Here is a 23,880-nt window from a genome sequence, read left to right as displayed (position 1 = left end):
CACATAATGTCTGGCTCTGGCCATTGCCTTTTGCAGACAAAGGAATATCCAGATTTACCCATACTTAGATGACTGCCTAATTCAGGCAAACCGCCAGGAAAAGCTGCTCAAGCACCTGGCCTTTGTAAAGTCCCTACTAACCTTCCTAGGGTACACAATCAACTAAAAGAAATCCAAACAGGTGCCCACCCAAAGGATTATATTCCTGGGAGCAAGCCTGGACACAACATCCCAGATGGCATTCCTTACACCAGAAAAGCAAATTTTCCCGACAGCCTACTACTCTCAACTAAGCCACCAGACCCCAACTATCTGCAAGGAAAATCCTGCAGGCTCTGGGGTTCATGGCATCTTGCATAGTACTCATTCCATATGCCAGACTGCATATGAGGAAACTTCAGTGGTACATAAAAAACCTTTGGTGTCAACACTCTCAAGACCTGGAGACTTATACCTATAATTCCTTGCCGCAGAAGAGATTTTCTTTGGTGGGCAACAGCATGCTCCCACAGCAAGAGACTACCTTTCTCACCACAGACATATATCAGACTATGCCTGGGGTACACACCTAGACGGCAGGCGCATACAGGGCCAATGGAGCCCACAGCAAATCCCTCTGCACATCAACCAAAAAGATGATGGCTGTCCAGCATGCCTTGATAGCTTTAAAGCCCCTTCTTTCACCAGGGGCTCTCCTGATCAAAATAGAAAACACCACTGTGATGTGGTGCATCAAAAAGAAGGGGTAGGGACTCACTCCTACCCTCTGTACAAGCTGGCCATGACCCTTTGGCACACAGCCTCTGCCAAGCAACTCCACTTGTTAGCAGAATTCCTATCAGGTTCTCTCAACTCTCTGGCAGACCAATTAAGCAGAAATCTGCTGGACCCACACGAGTGGCAGCTCAACAGAAGAACCTTCACCCTAATAACTTAGAAATGAGGCACCCTGAAGTTCGACCTCTTTGCCTCCCACACCAACCATCAGCTCATCAAATTCTGTCCCAGGGAGCATCACTGCTTGGCATGGAAAGTGGATGCCCTGTCCTTCCCCTGTGTCAATCTGTTTGTATGTGCCTTTCCTCCACTACCTCTCATCCCCAGGGTACTGCTCAAAATAAAGTAGGAAAAACCAAGGACAATTCTTATAGCTCCAGACTGGCCTCGCCAGCACTGGTACACCTGGCTGCGCAGACTTTTCCCCACTGCCACCATGACATCTTCCTCAGATTCCAAACCTCCTGACCCAGAGGGAAGGGGAATTCATGCATTCCCAATTGCAGACACTCAGTTTGGCAGCTTGGCTTGTTCCCTAACCCCCCCCCCCCCCGATCAATCTGCCAACCTCAGTAAGCAGGTTCTAGATATTATACGTGAAGCCAGACGCCCTAGCACTAGAAAGTCTTATGCTGACAAATGGGAAAGGTTCTGCACCTGGAGTCGAGCTATGGGAGACAATATGACACAGCCCTCACTCCCTCTCATCCTGGATTACTTAGCTGATCTGCTACACAGTGGCCCCTCTTTTTTCCCTATTAAAATTCATGCCTCTGCTGTCTCTGCTCCTTTCCCCACTGAGTAGTCCCTTTTCTCACACCCTTTGATCAAACAGTTCTTAAGAGGGGCTAGCAACTTGAGGCCACTCAGAAGAGCAGCAACCCCAGCTTGGGACCTTAACTTTGTGTTGAAAAAGCCCACCCTGCCCCCCCTTCGAGCCAGCTTCTTCTGCAGAGCTAAAATTTCTCTCCTGGAAAACAGCCTTCCTTCTGGCCATCACGTCAGCTGGAAGAGTATTTGAGTTGCAAGCACTCATAGCTGTGGAACACTTCATCACCTTCTATGCTGACAGGTTATTCCTCAGGACTAACCCATCCTTCATGCCCAAGATGGTGTCCAGTGTGGCTCTCAACCAATCCATTCATTTGCCCACCTTTTTTTCCTAATCCCCAGAACAAGGAGGAAAAGGATCCTGCACTCGGTAGATGTGCACTGACATCTCAGATTCTGTCTAGACAGGACAAAATCCTTCAAAGTCTGATCAATTGCTGGTTAACTTTGCTACAGGCATAGAAGGCAAAGCCATTTCCAAATGGATAGCACACTGCATCCATTTCTGCTACAAACAAAACGGAATGCCTCCACCAAGGGGGGTCAGGACTCACTTCACATGAGCAGCCTCCACCTCTGCAGCTTTCCTCAGAGGCGTCCCCACCAGGGACATCCTGGAGGCTGCCACCTGGACATCTGTTCACACTTTTACCAAACATTACCACCTGCCTCTCTTTTCCAAATCCAGGACAGGGTTTGCCTCTGCAGTCTTGCAAGGCCTCCTAGCCAGCCCCTAGTTTCCTTGATTGCCTCCACCCATTGCCTCAAATTTGGGAATCAACCCAAATGTGATGACTGCAGCAGTGAAACATGAAGAACATAGTATAGTTGTGTGCACTTACCATAAATGTAGATGTTAGAGTGTATTCCCTTTTGCAGTCCTGGTTTTCCTCCCGCTATCCCCCCCCCCCTTTTTTTCTTCTCTTTCCTTACAAGGGACATATTGGTATTTACTTTCTACTGGTGGGGTTCTTCCACCAGAACCTGCCTCCTACGTGGGGGCACCTGACTGGTTAGGGCAAGAAAAACTGATGTAATGATGTTGGCTGCCTTACTTTATACTACTGACGACCTGACGTCAGTCCTGAAGCGACAGCAACCGACGCAGAAATACTAAGCCTCTGGTGTTCTGGCCGGCTGAGGGCTACCCTGGCAGGGATAACCCAAATGTGATGACTGCAACAGTGAATACACTCAATCATCTACATTTATGGTAAGTGTACAAAACTGTACTTTATGGGCGATAGGGTTTTGATCCCCTACAGACACCTGTACTTCGAGGACGTACTTTGTTTCTGCAGGAGGCCAGAAAACCTAGTACCAGGAGAAACTATGTATCCAAATAGAAAAGGTTCTCTTACTGGTGTCAAACGAAAAACCAGGACCCTCTACCTCTATACCTATGGTCCTTTCCTATTTGTGTGAGCTACTGCACTCAGGACTAACATGTTCATTTGTCAGAATGCATTTACCTATCTCTGCCTGTCTGCCAATCTCCACTCCTCTGGCTTCCAGACTGGTGGTCAAACTTTTCCTCAAGGGATTGCTTCACATCAGGCCTCCCTGGAAACCTACCCCCCCCCCCCTTGGGATCTGTACTTTGTACTAGAAAAACTTACATTGCCACCCTTTGAACCAGCTTATTCAGTATCCCCTAAAGCTATGCACACTGAAAACAGTTCTGTTAGTGGCCCTTACATCTGCTATCTCTGCCTGTCTGCCAATCTCGCCTCCTCTGGCTTCCAGACTGATGGTCAAACTTTTCCTCAAGGGATTGCTTCACTTCAGGCCTCCCAGGAAACCTACCCCCCCTGGGATCTGTACTTTGTGCTAGAAAAACTTACATTGCCACCCTTTGAACCAGCTTATTCAGTATCCCCTAAAGCTATGCACACTGAAAACAATTCTTAGTGGCCCTTACATCCGCCAGGAGGGTATCTGAGATCCATGCCCTCATGGTTACCTCTCCTTACCTTATTTTCCACAAGGACAGAGTTGCCCTAAGGGCCAACCCTTCCTTCATGCCAAAGGTGGTTAATGAACTTTCACTAAACCCAGACCATCAACCTACCAGTTTTTTTTACTCTCAACAAAACATTGAGCAGAAAGGTCTCTCCATTCCTTGGATGTCCACAGACAACTGAGGTACTACTTGGGCAAAACCAAACCCGTCAGAAAATCAGATCAACTTTTTGTCTCCTTCCATTCCAGAGCTCTAGGAAAGGCAGTCTCCAAGCAAATCATTTCTTCATGGATTTCAAAATCCATTACCCTATGCTACTCCTTTCATGGAAAATCCCTACACGGACAAGTCAAACCTCACTCCACCAGGGCAGCTGTTCCTCAGCTGCCTTTTTCAAAGGAATTGACCACACTTCCATCTTGGAAGCTGCCACTTGGACTTCTGTCCACACCTTTACCAGACATTACAAATAAGACCTAGTCTGTAGAGCTAGGGCAGGGTTTGACAAGTCTATCCTCCAAGGTCTCATTGACCAGGGAACCCAATCCTCCACCCAAAACCATACCTAAAAGTTCTGGTACTCTTCATACTGCTATGAATACTGCAGCATGTGAGTAGAAGGACATAGAATAGTTGTGTAAGAACTTACCATAACCTCTTCTATGTTGCAGTATTCAGTCCCCCACCTGCTACTCTACCTTTAACATCTTGCTTGCCATTCTGACTTTGGGGGGGGGACATTACTTTAAAACCCCCTCAATGTCTCCACTACACACACACCACCTACTACCCCAACTCTAGCCTGCATGTAATTCCAGGGGTCCCTTTGGGGCTCTTCTGCCCACAGGAGTACTACTGTATGTGGCGACTGATTCTGAGGAGGATGCGTGCAGACGTCACCTTTATACTCTATGTCCGCTTATGGCCCTGACAAGGGACCATCACACGTACCCTCCAAAAACAAGACTTTGGTATACTGGCTGGAAGGTGGCACCACTGGCAGCAACTCCCTACTGTTATGAATTCTGCAACATGAAAGAGAAAAACATCTAAGTTTATGGTAAGTTCTTTCTTTTTCTTAGGCATTCTCCCCCTAAAACTCTTGTCTGCAAGATAGTTTCTATGAATCCTAGGACTGATGGCCTCTACCATCCCTATGCTACTCTTGGCAAGACTCCACTTGAGGACATTCCAATGGTTCCTGAAATCATTGTGGTCTCTGCATCCCCAACCACTAGAATTTCCAATACCACTACTACCCTGCTTCAAGGAGGAGCTCCAGTAGTGAATACGACAACTGTCCATAAACCCAGGGCTTCCCATTCACCCCAAGTCAGGACCTGTAACACAGATGCTACGGATACAGGGTGGGGAGCAGCTCTGGGCCCATATATGGTTCAAGGTCATTGGACCCCCTATCAAAGAAATGACCCCGTAAATGTAAAGATTATGAAGGCACTGATCCTAGCCTTACAGTCCTTCCAAATCCTCCTCGGGCCAGGATGGCTGCGAATCAACGCAAACAAATATGACTGTTCTGTGGTACCTAAACAAACGGGGGGACAAGATCCTACCTCCTTTGCAGACTAGCCTTACAGGCTTGTGAACTAGCTCGCCAACTGGAAATCTCTTCAGGTGTTCTACATCCCATCCAATCAAAACTCAGTGGCAGACACTGAGCAGATCCAGAACACAGGCCCACGAGTGGATGCTTCACAGGGATGTGTTCCTGGACATTGTCCACCAGTGGGGTATTCCACAAGTAGACTTGTTTGCCTCCCCTCTGAACAAACATTTTCCAAAATTTTATACCAGATAAACCACATCCTCAAGCATGGAAAGTGGACACCCTGTCAGTTTCTTTGAAGGGGAAGTTTCTTTATGCATACCTACTTAGTCTCAACTCGCTCTCTAGCTCACAGCATGGCTTTCATCCTAAATGTAGTACTAGCACACCTCTAATATCTTTCACCAGTACCAATCTCATAAATGTAGGTCACTCTGTCTCTCCTGTCTTTCTTGATTTGTCTAAAGCCTTTGACACTGTTTCTCGCCAACTACTTTTAGACAAACTCTCACCTTATGCCCTTACTACTGCATCCCTAACTTGGTTCCACAGTTACTTCTCCAACTGTCAGCAAGCAACTAAATGGGCTAACAGTCTCTCCCCCCCCCCCTACTCCCTATCTCAGTCGGTGTACCCCAAGGCTCCATTTTCGTCCCTCCTCTTTACTATATTTACTAACAATCTAAGCTCAGCAACTCAGCTGGCTCACATTGTCCAGTACGCCGATGATTCGACACTTGTATCCTCAGCCCCCTCACCACAAGAACTTCAAGTAAAAATGCAAGCTTCCTTTCAAGACATAGAAAGATACCTCTCTGCACATCAACTCATACTTAACCCAAGCAGAACTAAGATCATTGTCTTGAAAAACAAATTATCCAAATCTGGACAGTTCCCTCTCTCTCTCATATCTTCAAATGGTACTGTAATACAGCCCACTAGCCAGGCTAAACTGCTAGGTGTCACAATAGTTGAGTACCTAAAATTTGACAAGCATATCTCTTTTACCATCAAGAAAGTTCACGCCACACTTGATATTCTCTATAGGGCTAAACCATACCTCACTCAGAATGCCAGACTAGCCACTGCTCGGTCACACCTGCTCTCCACCCTCCTATACGGATCTCATATATTCACAAACCTATGTAAATCTGAGCTCAATAACCTTGAATCCTGCTACAATAAAATTGCCAAGTTTGCTACTACCTTACAAGACTCACCACTGCACTGCCCTCTCCCAGCCCAGCTGGTTAGAACTCACTAATCTTTTATCACACAACCAAATGACCATGGCCCACAAAGTAATATACCAACCCAGTAACTGCCCCCCTCTCTCTAACCTTGTCCAACCTAGTACTGTTACCCGGTCCCTCAGTTCCTCCAATAAGCTAATGATAAAGGTGTCCCGCTCCCACAACTACCATGGTGACTCCTTTTACTCCCACGAAATTGCCAAATTGTGGAACTCTCTTCCACAGTCCATCACACAAAATTCTCACCATCATGAGTTCAAGCAACAACTGAAAAATTACCTAGCCAAACACTGGCTTTGCTCCTGTCATTATCCAGGCTAATTCTATTACCTCCCATACCTTAGCCTGCTTTACCTGCAAATATACCCGCCATCTTTGCTCTAACTCTGCTGTCCCATAACAGCTGCACTCTGTTTTAATTTGATTGTCAGAATTTTTTATTTTTATTTTTTACTTCAGGCATTCTGCACATAGTTAATAACTCCTTGGCTTTCATCGCTGTTAATATTCTACATACTCTCTCTCCTTTGATTTTATTTTGTGTGCACTTTGTAATTATTGTTTCTAACTTAACAATAGTCTTTAATTAGTATTTCTGTTTAAGCTTACAGACTCTATATGCATGTATACTATTGTTTTGTATTCTATACTGTCTACTGTATTATATTAATTATAATTAATGTAAGCTTTGTTGCTGCTTGTGGAGCTTTTCTCCCCGGGCTTCCACTGAAAACGGGCTTCTGGCCCAGTCAGACATAACCAGGTTAACAAATGTAATAAATACCCTCCCCTACCACTCATCCTGAAAGTCTTGTGGAAATTTCAACAGGACAGACCAGAAATCTTGCTGGTGACTCCCTGTTGGCCAAGGCAGCACTGGTTCCCCCTTCTACATCTAACCAAGGGCAATCATCACAAGTTGCATCACAGTGTGGACTTGCACAGAATAAGGACTCCCTCATCCACCCACACCCAGAAACTCTTCAGCTGACCCTTTGGGTGATAGAGGCCTGATTTTCCTTCAGACACCTTTATTTTGAGGATGTGCTTCAAGTCCTGCAGGAGGCCAGGAAACCCAGTACAAGGATATCTTACCTTTCCAAATGGAAGCGATTTTCCTTTTTGTATCTTGCTAGAAACCTGGACCTACTTATTTGGTTTTCATATTTTTTAATTTCTTCAAATCTTTTGAGTTTCTAATACCATGATGGGAATGGACCCTATTCCTAAGTCAAACTACAATTAAAGTTCTTGAAATTAGTATTGTTTCAGTCTTTGATATCAGCCAAAGTGCTCTTCGCAGCACCCACAATTTGCCCAGTAATGACTCCTGCAATTCGTACGGAATTACGTGTATTGGTAGCATATCTAAATATGGTTGTAGACTCTGTTTATAAGACACGTTGCCACTACAACTGTTGGAACTGTCTGGGTATCTTTCTTCCACATTGCTCTCAATTCTGCTTGCAGATCCTGATATATTATGACATTGTCACTCTCTGTATGCAGGACACTGTAATCACTGGGTGTGGCGATTTCAATTACCAGTGCTACTTTTGTCTTTTCTTGGACTACTATATCCAGTTTTCTAGCCTATGTCTTTTGAACTGTTGGTAATGGATGATATGTGATGTAGACATCATTATTTTCTATGATGCTTTGTGGCTCATGTTTCCAGTATTTTTCAGCCACTTCAATACCATAATGTTTGCGTAATCCCCAGTGCAACAGTCTCGCCACATTGTCTTTCAGTATACAGTCCTCCTGCCATTAGTATGTCACAACCAGCAACGAGGTGTGCAACTGTTTCCAGTTTGTTTTTACAAAACCTACATTTGTCTGTTTCTCCTACATGTTCAGTGGATTGCATTTTCCACATTTCTTGCATTCTCATCTGGTCCTTCACCTATATTCTTTGTTTTGTTTTTTGCTACATTCAGTTGCTGCCTGGTTTTTGTCCACATGTGGTTTGATTTCCATTCCTGCTTGCAGATATGCTTCTGCTAGCCTAAGCAGAGGAGTCATCTTAGATTTATTCTCCTCATGTTTCAGAACTTTAGCTAAATTTGGTCTTGTGAGGTCAGCAGATGTGTGGAGTCCCAAAATTGCAGACCTGTACATGTAATCAATTTCAAGGAGGCCCATCCCTTCTTCGGAACTGGGAGTATATAATCTTGGTACGCACTGATTTTTATAAATCATTTAGTGAGCATGAAGCATCCTCCTCGTTTTCTTATCTAATCTATCCAGTACATTTCGGGGCCAGTCAATCACTCCAAAACTGTAAGTTAGGACAGGAAGAGTAAATTGGTTTATAGCTTGGATTTTGTTCCTAGATGTCAACACTGTTTTCAGGATTTATTTAAGTCTTCTAAAGTACTCCTTACTAAGTTTTATTCACATGTGTTCATGTTTTATTGTTGATCCTTCATCAATTCCCAAGTATTTATACACTCCCTCTTGCTCAAGATCATTTATATCACATTCTTGTCCCAAACTGATGATGTGAAGTTGTTCTATCTTGCCGTTTTGTTCTTACACGTGGGTCGGAGCCGATCCCTCCGCTCCGAATCGGCCACTTTTCAAGCTCAGACTCTGAGAAGCTCGAGACCTAGTGTATATCCCATGATGCTCTACTGTACATCCCCAGAACTCTGTTGCCGCTGCAACAGATCAACAGCTCAGAGTTAGCTCGCGCTAGTGACTTAAATTTTTTTCTATTCTTATTAGTATTTCTCTCTAATTTTTTTGAGAATTATATATATACTTGTGTAATAATAGGATAGTGTTAGGATTTTAGTCTTGCTTAATTACTAGGACTTTTAAATAGTTCTTTTTCAGGGCTTAGGCCTTCCTTTTTGGGTGTGACAGGGCTCTGTCAGCTGCTGTGTGTGTTCTGTTTCATTTATATATATATATATATATATATATATATATATGTGTGTGTGTGTGTGTACATATATATATATATATAGTTTAGTAAACAGTTTATTAGATAATTAGACTTTATAAATATATTCAGTGTGGTTTAGTACTGTGTTTAGATATATACATATTTACATATAGAACTTGTTGTGTTACTTAGGGTTAGAGTTAAAAGATGTCAGAAAAGCAGAAATCAAGATATAAAAGGTGCGAGTGCAGTCAAAAAATGTCTGTTAGACAACCACTCCACCTGCATGTACTGTTTGGGCTCTGTACACCTACAAGAGGTGTGCTCTATCTGCCATTCCTTTAGCGCCAGGGTTCTCCTGGAAAGGCGAAGGAAACTGGTAGATAGAGGACTCCTGAAGCCTGATTTTCAGGCTACTTTAGATAAGGCTGACCTCTTCCAAGGCTTTGAAGGGGTCGAAGTCTTCCAAAGGATCCTCGGAGCCCAAGTCTTCGGCTCCGAGTTCCTCAGGTATGGTCCGTGCATCGGCTCCACAGTCCTTGGAACTGTGTGTCGAGTCCTTACTTCGGGGCCCAGTTGTGGAACCGATATTGGAGGCTCCTCACTCTCCAATCCTTCAATCAGTTCCATCTTTGGCCCCTTCGACACATTCATCGAGGCTTTCCGATGTGGATCTGGACCCGAGTGGTTAAGAGGCTCTTAGAGAACCTGGCCCTAGCCAAAATGCTATCTGCTTCGAGCCATTCGGCCTCGAAGCCTGAAATCCCTTCCATGGCTTCTCCACCTCCTCCTCCGAAGCCAATCAAGCGTTCGGAGCCGGGGCAGACGGAACTGATATTGGTTCGATCCACCTCCCTCAGCTCCATCGACCTTGATCTCCTCGGTCCCGACCGGGGAATCGCAGGGCCGACAGTCCCTCTCTGGCTCCGGGGTGGAGAGTCGAACCGATACTTCAGTGCCGACTTTTCCACTTGGGGTTTCGGCGCAGGTGGCCTCAGCTCCGTCCTCTGGATTGGGATTCTGGTGCCGATGCCATGGGGAAGGTCATGGCTGCGAAGACCACTACCTCCTCAGATCTGTCCTCCCCTCCCCCTAAAGGGCCTCGTTCTACCTCTTCCCTGCAGATCCCACAAAGCGTCAAGATCCAGTGCCTCAGGTATCCCCATTGGGTGGCCCCTCCTCTCTATTGACTTCACCGGACGCCCCCACCGACGAAGTACCTAGGAACAGATTGTGCAAGAGGAGGAGGCACTTGGATTCCCCACAGGAATCCTGACATTGGATACCGACTTGGAGGAATCAGAAGCGTCCCCACGATCCCCCTCAGAGGATGTCACATTCGCAGACATATTGGAAATCTTAAGGCAGAGGGGTGATTGGCAGTCCCTTGCCCCTTCTGAGGATGAGTCAATTCTCCTGAAGGCCTTTGGATCTCAACCATCCACCTCCTGGGTTACTCCGCCCTTCGATGAACTGATGGAGCTCGTTGCTCGTAGGGCGTGGGAGTCCCATGACTCAGTGGAACCGGTCCCTTGGAGGCCCAACAAATTTATTCCCCCACTGACGAGGCCTTTCTTACAAAGGGAGTCCCAGTTGATGTCATGGTGGTGGCGGCCACCAAGAAAGAGATGTCGGAAACATCTTCTACTGTCCATCCTTCTAATAGGGATTCTAGGACGATGGGCAGATATGGGAAACGCATATTTAGTTCTGAGGCATTTTCCATGAGGTCGCTCAACTACTTGACATTTACCCGCCTTCAACGAGATCTCCTAAAGGAGCCGGGAGATGCTCTCCAGGGTAACACAGCTGATGCAGTCTCTGAAAAGGTGACTGCACAACTCAACACCCGTAATTCAATAGTAAACTCATCCATGCAACTCATTTTGTATGCTGCCGATGGATCGAGTAGGGCGGCAGGCTCAGCGATAGCTCTTCGGAGACCGTCCTGGGTGCTCCTTTGCAGAAGCCTTTAAGTCTTCCTTTGTCAACACCCCATTCCACGGGTCCGCCTTGTTCGGACCCAAAGTTAAGGAGACACTCAGTGTAAACAAGAAGGGAAGACTCTGCTATAGGAGTCCGTTTTTCCACTCCAACTAGACCGTACCCCAAAGGGCAGCGAAGTGGAAAAATGTGGTTCCGAAAACCTCAAGGAGCCTTCCAAAACACACCTACTGATACCCCTCTAGAGGCAGAGGAGGGGCAAAAATGGAAGACCCCGTCCAAACGGCAGAGGCGGTCCGCAAAACCAGGACGACAGGGATCACTTCTCTGGTAAGCCCTATCAGCGTTCCTGAAAGGAAGCCCGGCTGTCCTACTCTGGAGGCAGTCAGGGGTTGCTTGGCTTTATACCCAAACACCTGGCTAAACATTACAACGGATTCTTGGGTAAAAAACGTCATTGCCAGAGGTTATTACATTCCCTTTACAAAACTCCCACCCATATATACAAGGATTCCAGACGTTCCACCCAGTCTGAGAAAACTAGCAGCTATACAAATCCAAAACCTTCTAGACAAAAGAGTCATCCAGCCAGTCCCGGCGGACCAAATAGGATCCGGAACATAACTCAAGGTTCTTTTTAGTTCCCAAGAAAACAGGGGACTGGAGGCCCATACTAGACCTCAGCAAACTCAACACCTTTGTCAAGAAGGAAAAGTTCCGGATGATCACGCTGCAATTGATTCTCCTCCTCTTATCAACGGGCGATTGGATGTGCTCTATAGAGCTCAAAGATGCTTACTACCACATCAAAATGGGCAGATCATCCAGAGATCACTTGCGTTTCCGGCTCGGAGCCAGTCATTACCAATTCAGAGCCCTGCCCTTTGGCCTCACCACAGCCCCCAAGGTGTTCACCAAATGTATGGCAGTGGTCACGGCTCACCTGAGACGGTTGGGATTCTGAGTGTTTCCATATCTGGACTACTGGCTCCTCACCGCCACCTCCAGGCATCAACTAATCCAGACAAGAGACTACACCATAGACCTTTGTTCCCAGTTGGGCATAATCCTAAACTTCGAAAAGTCTGCGTTATCGCCCTCGCAGCATATTACATTTATAGGGGCAGAACTGGACACCGTCAACGCAAGGATCAGGTTGCCCAAATCAAGAATCGTAACTCTAAAAAATCAATTATCCAGTCTCTTAGCCCACAACAAAGCTCCAGCGTCCCAGATACTACAGCTCTTAGGAACTATGGCAGCCACATTGATAGCAGTTCCATTAGGCCACATGCACATGCGAATACTCCAGTGGTTACTCTTCGCACAGTGGTCTTACCAGCAACTGCCCATGTCTCACGAGATCTGGTTAACCAATCTTTGCAAGAAGGATCTCAGTTGGTTGAACAGCGACCAAGTGATAATCAGACGTCCCTTCATTCTTCCCCAACCCACAGCCACAGTGACCACGGATGCTTCCCTGACAGGGTGGGGAGGGCTATTTCAGGGAAAGACGGTCCAAGGCACTTGGTCAGTCATGGAAACACACTTGCATATAAATGTCCTAGAGCTGAGAGCGGTGTTCCTAGTGTTGCAACACTTTCACGACTCTCTTCCTCCAGGCACAATTGTTATCAAGACGGACAACATGTCGGTTGTCTGGTACATCAACAAACAAGGGGGAACCAGATCGTACCCTTTATGCCGGGAGACCCTTAGGATTTGGCAATGGGCTGTATCCACCAGATGCTTTCTGATAGCAACGTACATCCCGGGGTCATCCAACGTGATAGCGGACAAACTAAGCAGAGCCATGCTGTTGCCCCACAAGTGGGGTCTCAAACAGGTGGAGTAAAACATTTTCCGCAGATGGGGCCAGCCTTGCTGTGACCTGTTTGCATCACTGATGAATGCCAAGTGCAGCAGCTACTTTGCCCTTTATTCCCCAGCGGGGAACGAACCCAGGGACGTGCTCGTACACGATTGGCCCCCGGGCCTCCTATATGCCTTTCCGCCAATACGTCTTAATTCCCAAATTCATGCAGAAAGCCAAAAGTCTGGGAAGGACTGTGATCTTGATAGCCCCGTCTTGGCCTCGACAGATTTGGTTTCCCTACCTGTGTAAGTATCAACTGGAAGAACCATGGATCCTGGACCCAATGCCGGATCTTCTGACTCATTCGTCTGGAGTTCTCCATCCCTCACTCTCTTCCTTAAAACTGACAGCTTGGCTGCTCCGATTCTCTGCTGCGGTCCAACACATTATAGTTTTCTCTCATAAACTATCCACCAGGAAACTATATAATAGCAAATGGAAACTATTTGTTCACTGGGCTTCTCAACATGACACTGACCCTTATGTAGCACCTGTCCATACCATCTTAGAGTTCTTGTCTTCCTTGTTCCATGATGGCGCGGCAGCTGCCAGCATTAGAGTTCAATTGGCTGCTATCTCAAACTTCCATGTAGGCTTTAACGGCTCCAACATCATGTCGCATAGACTATGTAAAGCATTCTTAAAAGGAACCCACCATCTCAGGCCACCTATTAGGCATCCTGTCTACCCCTGGAATTTGGATCTGGTTTTATCCCAACTGATGCTCGCACCCTTTGAACCTGCTTCATCTTGCCGTTTAAAGTTTTTGTCTTTGTAAACTTTATTCCTGGTAGCCATTACATCTACAAGTAGGGTCTCCGAACTTCAAGCCTTGTTTTCCAAACCCCCATACTTGATTTTTCACCCTGATAGGGTATCCCTCAGGACTAATCCTACCTTTCTTCTCAAGATCTCTTCAGAAAATAACTTAAATCAGTCCATTGAGCTCCCAACCTTCTTCAAACACCGTACCAACAAACTGGAATATATGTTACACAAGCTTGATGTACATAGACAACTGAGGTTCTAGCTAGATAGAACGAAGGATTTCAGACAAGCGGATCAACTCTTTGTTTCTTATGCAGAGAATAAGAAAGGTTTTGCAGTGTCAAAAACCACACTGTCCAAGTAGCTCTCTGACTGCATCAGATTAATTTATGCTTCCACTAATCGACCATTAGAAACTAACATCAAAGCCCATTCTACACGAGCTGTTTCTACGTCATTGGCTCATGCAGCTCTCTTGCCTTTTAGATACCATCTGTGCAGCTGCCACGTGGTCAAAACCTCACAGGGCATTACTCATTACAAAGTGGATAGGACCTCCAGGGACAGGGCTACGTTTGGTTCCACTGTGCTCAGGAATGTTCTCCCGTGAGCCACCCAGGAATAGGGTGCTTGGGACACTACCCACGTGTAAGAACAAAACGGCGAGATAGAACAACTTCACATAAAGAAGTTTTGTCCTTACCATAACGTTCCATGTGAGTTGTTCATCTCGCCTTTTTGTTCTTACATTCCCGCCCACCTTCCCCCTCCAGTCGAGTGAGATGTTGGAGGATTGGTTCAGTTGTCAGTCTGTTTCATACATTCCTACACTTCTTGTTTCCTTCTACTTTTGCAGTTATCTAAGCAGGTAGACTCCACAGTCTTATTCTGTCGGTAGGCTGTCTTGGTTGCAGCATACTAGATCTGGGGATGTACAGTAGAGCATCATGGGATATACACTAGGTCTCGAGCTTCTCTGAGAGTCTGAGCTTGAAAAGCGGCCGATTCGGAGCCGAGGGATCGGCTCCGATCCACGTGTAAGAACAAAAAGGCGAGATGAACAACTCACATGGAATGTTATGGTAAGGATATAACTTTTTTCTCTTGATGCTGCAGTTTTCCTGCCTTAAAGGTTGCTTTTGCACATTAATCAAGACCAAATTACATTCTTGTATCATCTGAAAAACATTAGCAACTTGCAATTGTGCTTTTTCAGATGTTCATCTTGTTACCCTGCTGCAGTCATCACACTTGGGTTATCCTGCCATCAGGCGGTCCCGCAGTTGGCCCGAATTCCAAAGTCTTGGTCCGGCGTTGGTTGCTGTCGCTTCTTCCCTGACGTCAGTGCGCCAGGGGTATATAAGAGGCATCCAACGCCATTTTCTTCAGTCTTTCTTGCCGCGCGGTGCCCGAAGCAGAAGCAGTTCGCAAGTGCCGGTCGGCCGACACCTGAGATTGTCGATTTGAATTTCAGTCCGAAGTCTTCAATAAAGCTAAGTTACCCCATTGGGGAACATTTTCTTGCCTCAGTCCGATGTCAAAAAAAGTTAACAATTGCATTTCTTGTGGGAAGCAAATACCTCATAAGGACTTTCTATTGTATTCCTTGCCTAGGCCCAGACCACGATGTCACAGGTTGTTGGTTTTGTGCTAAGTTTAATAAACGTACTATCAAACGCCGTTTTGACTTCACACGGCATTACTTTGGTAGGAAATTTAATTATATCATGCCGTCAGAGCAGCCGATGACCGCCATACATAAAAAACGCAAGGATAAGGACAGGCAGCCTAGGAACAAGCCAGACTCCGAGGCCTCAGCTGGGCCTGTCGCCGGTTCTCCGTTTTTCAGTGAGGCGCCTACGCAGCCCCTGACGACCGCAGAACTGGAACCCCAGACAGCTGTGGATTCCCAAGTGGAGCCTACTAGGCCGACGCAGCCATCTACCGACACCGGAGCAGAAGTAGACACCAGTGCAGTGGAAACACCTTCGGTTGCAGAAGGTGTCTTCAGACCGACTACACTCACCATTAAATCTTATGCTAAGCTTAAAACTCCTTTAAAACCAAAGAAAACTGTTCATCAGTCTACAGTTCAAGGCCCCATGCCTAAGAAACAGGTGCTTAAGATGGCTGAAGATTTGATTACCCTTATCAGGGGTTCCCAACCCCCTCCTGATAAAAGACCATGACAAGAGGAGGATTATGCATCCTCTGATCAGGTTTCACTCTCCTCAGATTCCTCTGAGGAACAGGATTACACTTTTCCACCTTATGAGAAGACTCTGATGCTGAAGACTCTCTTCCCTCAGCATCTCCCCCTGAAGACTACTATTTTGGGGAAACATTAGATACCATGAGGGAACATTTCCACTGGGAAGGCCAGGACTACTCTGATTCTAAGAAAAGGCTCCGAGAGTTCCTTTTACTACCCCAGCACAGACCTCTTGCTATCCCTCCAGTTTTAGATATTGTGGATGATGTTTACTTGGAGTCTAGTTTAAATCCAGACTCTCTACCTCCTGCTCCAGCCAAACCAGACAGATACTACAGAGTACCTGACTCACACAAATTCCTTTATAAAAGCCCTGTGGCTGACCCAGAAACAATTTCCCAGGGTCCTAAGGGAGCTAAAGCTTCAATGGCTAAAAATCCTGTGCCCTCTGAAAGGGATTCCAGAGCCCTAGATAGATGGGGAAAGAAAATACACACCTCAGCAACTCTGGCTATGAGAACAATAAATTGTCAGTTTCACATGCTGAAATATCAGCAATTCCTAATGTCTCAATTAAAATAAAAAATGAGCACACATACTGAACAGTCTGAATTCAAGGAAATGCAGGATCCTGTTGCATGCAGCTGAACAGGTGGGCAAACATACTTTACAATGCGGATTTGATTTGTTGGAAGCTTCCTGTAGAGCAGCTGTTACTGGCTCTGTCATACATAGACATGCTTGGTTAAAAGAACAAACCCTTCCTGATCATGTTAAAGCAAAATTATTGGATGCACCTTTACAGCAGGATGTATTATTTGGTGTCAAAGCAGAAGAGGTTTTAAAGAAAATGGAGGATAAGGCAAAGTCTATGCAGACGGTCAAGGATTTTTTGCAGGTACAACCCCCTCGTTTCAGCCGAAATTGGCCAACAAAAAACTGGTCTTTCCAGCTTCAGACAGATCACAGAGGGGCAAATACAGACGCCCAAGGGGCAGAGGTCAGTCACAAGGCCCTTACAAACCTCGCCAATGGAGGAGAAGACAGGCCCCAAGCTAGCAGAAGACAAACACAATGACTCAATCCTCACTACCAAGCAAATCTCTGCTGGCAGCTCCCTTGGGAGAAAAATTAGCATTTTTTGCAGACAACTGGCACATCATCACAAAAGACAAATGGGTCCTAAACATTCTCTCTCAAAGATACAGATTCCACTTTCATACCTTACCAAGGATAAAAGGAATGCCAAACCTGCCACCAAATCAATGGGCAGAGGCACAAAAACAAATTACAGCTCTCATGGACATGAGAGCCAATCAACAGGTACCTACACAAGAGCAAGGACAAGGATTTTACTCAAGACTCTTTCTAGTCCCAAGAAACGACAAAGCATGGAGACCCATTCTGGATCTTTCAATTCTGAATACATATCTGCAAGTACCAAAATTCAAGATGCTAACACTACAGCAGCTTCTTCCCATGCTGGGCAAGAATGCTTGGCTAGTAACGTTGGACCTCAAGGAGGCATACCTGCATGTCCCTATCAGACAAAATTGCAGAAGATACCTCCGCTTCATTGCAGGTTCAACGCATTATCAATTATCTGCACTGCCCTTTGGCTTATCTACTGCGCCCAGGGTCTTCACAAAATGCTTGGCACCAGTAATTGCATACTGCAGACAAAGAGGAATTCAAATATACCCATACCTGGACGTGACTGCCTTATTCAAGCAGAAGGCAAGGACATTCTTTTAAAGCATCTGGCATTTGTCAAACACCTCCTAAGTTGCCTAGGGTACACAGTAAACAAAAAGAAATCAAAACTAGTGTCCTCACAAAACATAATATTCCTGGTTGCCAGCTTGAATACAACGGCCCAGGTGGCTTATCTCACGCCAGACAAGCAACAACAGCTGACTCAATATTTCAAAATAATGGCAACAAAGACCCAACTCCCTGCAAGAAAAATTCTGCAGGCCTTGGGATTCAAGGCATCTTGCATACTACTAATGCCATTTGCAAAACTGCATATGAGGAAATTACAATGGTACCTGAAAAGCATATGGACTCAGCACAGCCACAGCTTGGAAACAATGATACCACTCATTCCCTGCCTTCAACAGGAGTTTCTATGGTGGGCACAGGCATGTCACCTCAACAGGGGTCAGCCTTTCACCTTACCCACAGCCAGGCAAACTATGACAACAGATGCATCGGACTATGCCTGGGGAGCACACATGGCAGGACAATGCATTCAGGGCAAATGGACTACAGATCAGAGGCATCTGCATATCAATCAAAAAGAAATGCTAGCAGTACAGAATGCCCTAACAGCTTTCAAGGACCTCTTACACCCAGGACAACTAATAATAAAGATGGGCAATACCTCAGTAATGTGGTACATAAACAAGCAAGGGGGGCACACATTCCTACCCTCTATGCAGGCAAGCAATGACCTTGTGGAACACTGCACTGTCTTACCAAGTTCAATTACAAGCACAATTCCTGCCAGGACAGAAAAACACATTGGCAGATGACCTAAGCAGAAACATAATGGATCCACACGAGTGGAAACTAGATCCACAAGTATTTGCAATGATAGCTCAAAAATGGGGACGCCCAGACATAGATCTGTTCGCAAGCCCCCAAAACTACCAACTTCAAACATTTTGTACAAGGACATTCCATCCACAAGCTTGGAAAGTGGATGCCCTCTCATTCAGTTGGAAAACATTAGCAGTGTATGCCTTTCCTCCACTGCCTCTTCTAGCAAAGGTACTGCTGAAAGTCAGATTAGAGAGGCCACAAATGACACTCATTGCACCAGACTGGCCACGCCAGCAGTGGAATCCAATTCTAAGGAACATGGCCCACGGCCCACCATGGATTTTACCACAAATTCCTCACCTGCTCACCCAGCGAGACAATCGGATTCTACACAGCCAGCTCAAGACTTTAAACCTGGCTGCATGGCAAATTACCTAAACAACCAGCCAACACCACTATCCAAAGCTCTTATGGTATGGATGTCATTCTGGAGGCCAGGAGGCCCAGCACCAGGAAAACCTATTCAGACAAATAGAAAAGATTTTGCGCCTGGAACCAGGCTTAAGGACAAAATCCCCTTGATCCAAACATTCCTCAGATTCTACAATATTTAATTGAGATGTTGCACAAAGGACTTTCCTTTTCATCTATTAAGATCCACGCCTCGGAAATTTCAGCTCATTACAACACGGCTCCTCCTTTATTCTCACATCCACTCCTAAGACAGTACCTCAGAGGGGCTAAGAACATAAGACCACCAAGGAGAGCACCAACACCTACTTGGGATCTCAACTTTGTTCTGGAAAAGCTTACACTGCCGCCCTTTGAACCAGCTTTTTCAGCTGATTTAAATTTTTTTTCATGGAAAACTGCCCTGCTGCCAGCAATAACCTCAGCTAGAAGTCTCAGAGCTACAGGCACTAATGGCAGTGGAGCCTTTCCTAATTTTTCATCAAGACAGAGTCTCCCTACAAACTAACCCTTCCTTTATGCCGAAGGTGGTATCCAGTGTGGCCCTAAACCAAACCATTCATTTGCCCACCTTTTTCCTAAATCCGCAGAACAAAGGAGAAAGACTCCTGCACTCTTTGGACATTCACAGGCAATTACGTTACTACTTGGATAAAACTAAGGTTTTCAGAAAAACTGACCAGCTCTTTGTAGCCTATGCTACAGGATCACAAGGAAAAGCTATCTCAAAACGGACTATTTCTAAATGGATAGGGCATTGCATACGTTTTTGTTACACTCGTCATGGGAAACCAGTACCTGCTAACATTAGGTCCCACTCCACCAGGGCTACAGCTACATCAACAGCCTTTCTCAGGGGAGTGCCAACCAAGGATATTCTGGAAGCTGCAACTTGGAGTTCAGTGCACACCTTCACCAAACACTATCACTTACCTCTATATTCTAAGACTAGAACTGGTTTTGCCACTGCAGTTTTGCAGGGCCTACTAGCTTCTTCTAACCCTGTTTAACTCCACCTCCCATCCTTAGCTTTGGGATTCAACCCAAGTGTGATGACTGCAGCAGGGTAACACGATGAACATAGTACAGTTTTGTACCTACCATAAATGTAGATGTTCGAGTGTTCACCCTGCTGCAGTCCAGGTTACCCTCCCTCCATCCCCTCTGAACTAGCTGAACTTATCTATACCACTCTATCCTATACAACCTCTGTGGTGTATTTGCTTGTGCTAACGGTATTGTTTTATTTTTATCTAGTTATATATGTGTGTATATATATATATATATATATATATATATATATATATATATATATATATATATATATATATCCTACCTATTGGGGGCACCTGACATCTGGGGAAAGAAAAACTGAAGAAAATGGCATTGGATGCCTCTTATATGCCCCTGGAACCGATGCCGGACCAAGACTTTGGAATTTAGGCTGACTGCGGGACTGCCTGACGGCAGGATAACCCAAGTGTAATGACTGCAGCTGGGTGAACACTCGAACATCTACATTTATGGTAGGTACAAAACTGTACTTTGTGTACACTTACCGTAAATGTAGATGTTCGAGTGTATTCACTGTTGCAGTCCAGGTTACCCCCCTCCAGCCCCCTGACTTTTCTTGGCTCTACCTTTCCTTCTTGGTTGATGTATTTAATTTTTCTGGTATATTTGCTTTTTTGTTGGAGGTGTTAACATATAATTGCTTCCCATTGTTGGGGCACCTGACATCTGAGGCAAGAAAAACTGATGTAATGGCATCGTCTGCATGTTTTATACCCCTGATGACTTGACGCAGGAATCCAAGACTCTGGTATTCAGGCCGGCTGAGGGCTTACCTGCAGGCAGATAACCCACATGTGATGACTGCAACAGTGAATACACTCGAACATCTACATTTATGTTAAGTGTACACAACTGTACTTTGTGTCTGCACCTCGTGGCTCTGAATAGCAGTGTCTGGAATCCCACTTCTGACACCATGTCACTTGTCTAGTCAGGAAGTAATAGACGAGTCTTCTTGGGTTCTGTTCATGCAGCTTTATTATGTTCAGATGCATCATGTTTGTAGCTTATTTATTTCAACTTGGGTAACTTAGATACAAACTAACTGCGTTCATTCTTACATGCTCACTCTTTGGCTGCACTTTCCAAAATGGCACTGAGTATAGCACGTGTCTACTATTTATGTATGCACATTCAGTCCTTGATATGCTTCTTAAAGGCACTGCATATACACTCTGTTACAGTTCACTAATCTAAACCAGTGAAAGCCAATGGTACCAAGGACCACTCGTAGAACAAACTGAGTGCAAGACCTCTGTTTTGGACTTGAGATACTCTGATTTACACTTGTATGTCTGCTTGTGTACCCTTATGCCTGTGACCTTCGGTCACACATCAGATATATGACGCACTGGATTTGGCTTTGGTGCACCAGCTGGACATCCATCTCAGTTTGGAATACTGCAGTTGTGATGATCAGTGGGACATCTACTGCTATGGTAAGTCTCAAACTGTATTTTTTTTTTGGCCCCTGCTCTCTTTATACTATAGCATCTGTAATGCAGTAGCAAATGAACAGTGTTGCATTAAAAGCAATTTTAGTAACGTGTGCATCATGACACACGTACAGTATATTTCACTGTTTTATTGTTTATTACAGGAATGGTTTGTCGTGAACCCCAAAACAACTAAAAGCTTTGCAAAACAAATGAAAATGGCTCATAAGGAAGACAAGTTGAAAAAGCAAAAGAAAAGATTCATCACTCGCGTCCTTGCTGTTAAGAGAGCTGCTAACAGTTTGAAAGCAACCCCAAGAAATAATATCCTGGTAAGACAGGAGAAACCTCAGATTGTTGAGATCAGTAGCGAGAGTGAAGGCAACAACAGTGATGTGGAGGAACATGTATTTATGAGACCAAATTGGAATATCAAGAATCCGATGACAAAAGTCATGATGAAGACTGTTCATGGAAGAAAATGAAGATGGTGCTGAAAAAGAAAGGTCCTAGTTTTTGTAAAGTATGGGCTGGAAATTGATGAAATGTGTTCCAATCTCCAGTGTAGTAACCTACCACTTTGCTGAAAGGCTTTAAGGCGGTTGTCCCATGGACAGCCGAGTATAAATATTCAAAAAGTGATTAATTGTACCCTACTTTTCATTGTAAAGCTTCCTTTTTTTCCAGTTGAGGGTTAAGATTTCATTGTTTAAAAAAAAAATAGATTTGCAAACTGTTTGTCTTCGGAACTTTCACGGGACCCTTTACCAAACAATTGTTTTAATACTAATTCCATTATAGAATTTTCAGTGATTTTCAAGAACTCGATGTGTTTAAGAAGGCTGGGCTGCTTTAGTGTTTCTAAAACAATGTTTTAATACGTGTTAAGCAGCTGTAATCTTAAGTAGGATGGATTTATAAGTTGAAATGAAAATGGTTAATGACTTGCGTAGGACTGAATATCAGAAATGGCTGCACCAGTGTTGGTAAGCTAACATGTTCACTCTGGACCCGTGACTTCACTTTATTTTTACTGGCTTTTTCACAAACCATTTCATTAAGAATATGTTGCAGAAAAAGAAAGTATTTAGAAAAACAGTGGAAGTTTGACATGTCTGCTGTACAGCTCTTAGATATATTTTCATGTTCAGATTCTTTTAGCCAGTTGTTGGGTCTGAAAGGTGCTTTATTATGGGAACACATCTGTTTTGTTTTTTTTCTTTTTATATAGTGAATTGATGTTCATAATATCCAGCTGTGAATTATGATTTGTGTATTTTATACTATTCAAAGGACATCACAGCAGATTTTGTACTGGAGCGTACAGCACAGTGGCTGTAGAATGTAAAGTTAACAGAAAAAAAAAATGATCGGCTTGCTTACGTTCTTCTGTATCCAAAAAAAACCCATTCCACCTTTTTGGAGCTATTGTCTAGTATTTACTGCAAGTCTGTAAGTTGATAAAACAGATGTTCAGAATCTGCTGTTTCTGCTTTTGTTTTCAGTTTTGTTTTGTTTTTTAATATGTATTCCATGTTTTTCCTTGCTTTTTAAGTCTGCCATTTACAACACAAAAAATGTGCCATCCTTTAGTTTTGTAGACATGTTTTTACAAGAATCAAAAGCAGATTAAATGCCTAATGTTACGATCAGGTTGTTTGTTTACATAGAACATATGGACTGACCTAGCTAAGTAATATTGATTGAATGAAATTATGTTGTGAAATGAAGAGCAGCATGAAAAGATGCCTTGATGTTGTTGAACTACCTGAGCTGAAGTGTATAGTACTTCTGAGTGGTTTACTTATCTTAGTACCATGTTCATACTTCTTCCATAGCTGAAGGGATAGTTAAGTACTACTTTGTGTTAAATAATCCATGTTGATGAGCTAGCTTATGTGCAGAATAAGATACATGCATTTTAGCACACTGCAGGCAAGGCAAATGCAACATGGAGTCTCACCTCTCAATGTCTTAGCACAGGAATTCTGGACAAAACCAAAAATGGGATGAGGGGGCCAAGGCCCAATGTTATGCACAGTTTTAAGTATTACTCTAATTCTTTTTAAAAAGTTAATAGAACAGGTTTTCTACATACATGGATTTTGTGAAAAATAAGATGCATGATGCTCTGGCTTTATGTGACTGTTTTTGGGGATTTAACCAGAAAATCAAAAGCTTTTCGAGGAACAGAGCAAAATAGAAGTCAAATCCTGCAAATTTCTAAACAGTTGAATGGTATAGATGAAATCTGTATAAGGAATATAT

The 23,880-nt window shown here is 44.5% G+C and overlaps 1 protein-coding gene across 1 annotated transcript in view; it reads left to right on the top strand.

Annotated features, from left to right (window-relative positions):
- The window catches only part of ZNF512 (zinc finger protein 512), a 1,352,022-nt gene extending 1,328,764 nt beyond the window's left edge, over positions 1-23,258 (top strand). The window contains exon 13 of the mRNA XM_044075342.1: positions 21,777-23,258. Within this exon, the coding sequence (XP_043931277.1) occupies positions 21,777-22,097 (321 nt within the window). The 3' untranslated portion in view covers positions 22,098-23,258. The remainder of the gene's footprint in view (positions 1-21,776) is intronic.
- Positions 23,259-23,880: the final 622 nt, after the last annotated feature.

Source organism: Protopterus annectens, chromosome 6.part1, assembly GCF_019279795.1.
Source record: "Protopterus annectens isolate FY-2018-M chromosome 6.part1, PAN1.0, whole genome shotgun sequence".
NCBI classification, from domain to species: Eukaryota; Metazoa; Chordata; order Ceratodontiformes; family Protopteridae; genus Protopterus; species Protopterus annectens.
This window is presented reverse-complemented; position numbering and strand designations above follow the sequence as displayed.